We start from the raw sequence: 2158 nt of genomic DNA on the forward strand, positions 1-2158 counted from the left end.
AACTACTGTGCAGGTTATTATGAAACAGACTGGCTGCTTACGCTTTATGTTGAAGGACGGTGTAGTCAGCTAGGGTGTCGTTGCAGGATCTGAGGCTCAGCGCAGGCATCGTAACAGCAGATTGGAGAGACGCGTACAGTGATGTTTATTGTCTAGGTTGTTGCAGGCAGAGTGCGAGCTGGTAGGACGCTTGCAAGCAGAGGACTGGACTAGAGAGACCAGAAGCAACGACATAGTGATGGGACAGAAGGTTACTCGATGGTGGTCGGAGGCATAGAGAATGACGAGGACGAGTGCCACACCAAGATTTAAGTACTAAGTCCCATGTGATATTCGATGATTACATAATCTAAGCGACTTGCTTAATATTTATTATACTATTGTAATGTGCACATTACATTCTAGTACTATATATTTATTAAGTTTATAACCTCTCAAACAGAGTTTCTAGATATTATAAACATTAATAGAACTTTTATACAAATTATAAGTACAGAAAAACCTCTTTATTATATTGTATATTAGATACAAACCTTTTTCTTCAAGTATAATACTATTACAGTGCTTTTATTCTCTATATATAACTAATAAAATGTATATACCCTTTATATAAGACTATTATAATACATTTACCATATTATATTAATGAATAATACTCATAGAGCTTTTATAAGAGTATATAAGACTTGCTTTTACTTTATAATAGAGTTAAATACTTATAATTACAATAAAACTGATAAGTAATGTGTATTTTATTATATAAGATCTATAAAGCTATATAAGAAAACAGACTTTTTCCTGACGCTACAGCTGGGGTTTTATTGTCACGTCAGAGTCGAAAGTCACACAGCAGACATATTTATAACAAATAAACATATTCACATCATATGCTAAACAATATTCTGAAGCAGGCCTTTGATTGGATAATAAGAATATGGTTTAGAATATGGGACAAATTTGTTTGTGTATCATATTCTAATATGTCTGCTGTGTCAAGTCTTCGTCACTGGTACGGTAGTCACACTCATGGTTATGACCACGTGATCGGTTGTGGTTTCGAGACGCGCGAGACTTTAAACTCAACTCCGGACCACCACACACGTTGTATCCCTTCTACTATGTCTTCCAGCACGTCTTCCGAGCAGCACCACTTTGTGGTTTTTTTACCGTACAGTGTCAAGTCACAACCTAAATCCTTTCCCGTACTCGAGAATGCGTTGGTGCAGGACCTGGAAGATGCAATTCGTAACAATCAGAATTACAAGCGTTTCCTGGAGAACGAGGAGCTATTTCTTTATAAGGTCATTCTCAGTCATCTCCTTCTCCGCCGTCGTGCTGTTAATTAACGTTGTTTATTCAGTGCAATAACCTGGACTTGGATCCATCCGGGACACTCTATCGACGTGCATTAGAGTGGCTTTGCGGAAATGCAGATAGCATGATGAACTCTGTGCATCGCCTCTCAAAGTATTTCACCAATGGCCCCGCACCTGAAAAGGACGAGAAGGTAGATGTCATTGCTGTGACTGAATCCAGTGCGTATTTCGATCTCAACACATCTGCTGTATTCAACTGACTTCTCGCAAGTTTTGGAAAATCTCGACAAGGTACCCGACCTCGCAGATAGCCGTGCTTTCAAGATGACCGAAGGTACATTTTCCATTCATCAAGTGTGCTTAATTAATGAAGCTGTTCACCAGAACGCCGAGCGCGTCCGATTAGCAAAATCCGCCGTCTTCCATCCCCGTCTGAGGGTATCCGCGATGAGGCTGGAATAAAACAAAGCACTGATGAGAACCGCGGCGTGCATGCTCATCGTCCGGCTTCCAATTACGGACCACCAACGGCACTCTTCAACCATGCCCTCGCCAGGCTTAAACACCGCCTGCAGCATCTTGATGAACAAGCAGAGTTGGAGCCGCCCCCTAATATGCTCTTCACTTGCCACCAGTTCATTCTCACATCTTGTGACGTACACAATAGTGAAAACGACCGAGAACTTGCTTTGACAGGGTTCCTCAATGTGTTGGTTGGTGCCGATATGTCGCCAAAATTAAAGACCGAATCTGGCACAGCACAGCCAGATGCTATTTGGGGCGATCCAGTCCGTATTGTATGGAAATCAGACGAGGATGGCCTCAGAGGCACGCAACACTTC

General features: G+C 41.6%; 1 protein-coding gene across 1 annotated transcript; it reads left to right on the plus strand.

Moving 5' to 3' along the window:
- Positions 1-1118: 1118 nt before the first annotated feature.
- Positions 1119-2113, plus strand: FOMMEDRAFT_164065 (uncharacterized protein; the record flags this gene model as incomplete). Its single annotated transcript, XM_007272378.1, has 4 exons — positions 1119-1301; positions 1361-1535; positions 1588-1650; positions 1701-2113. Coding segments are annotated over 4 exons (834 nt in total), but the record flags the coding sequence as incomplete, so codon positions are not given.
- Positions 2114-2158: the final 45 nt, after the last annotated feature.

Source organism: Fomitiporia mediterranea (assembly GCF_000271605.1).
Source record: "Fomitiporia mediterranea MF3/22 unplaced genomic scaffold FOMMEscaffold_1250, whole genome shotgun sequence".
Classification (NCBI taxonomy): domain Eukaryota; kingdom Fungi; phylum Basidiomycota; class Agaricomycetes; order Hymenochaetales; family Hymenochaetaceae; genus Fomitiporia; species Fomitiporia mediterranea.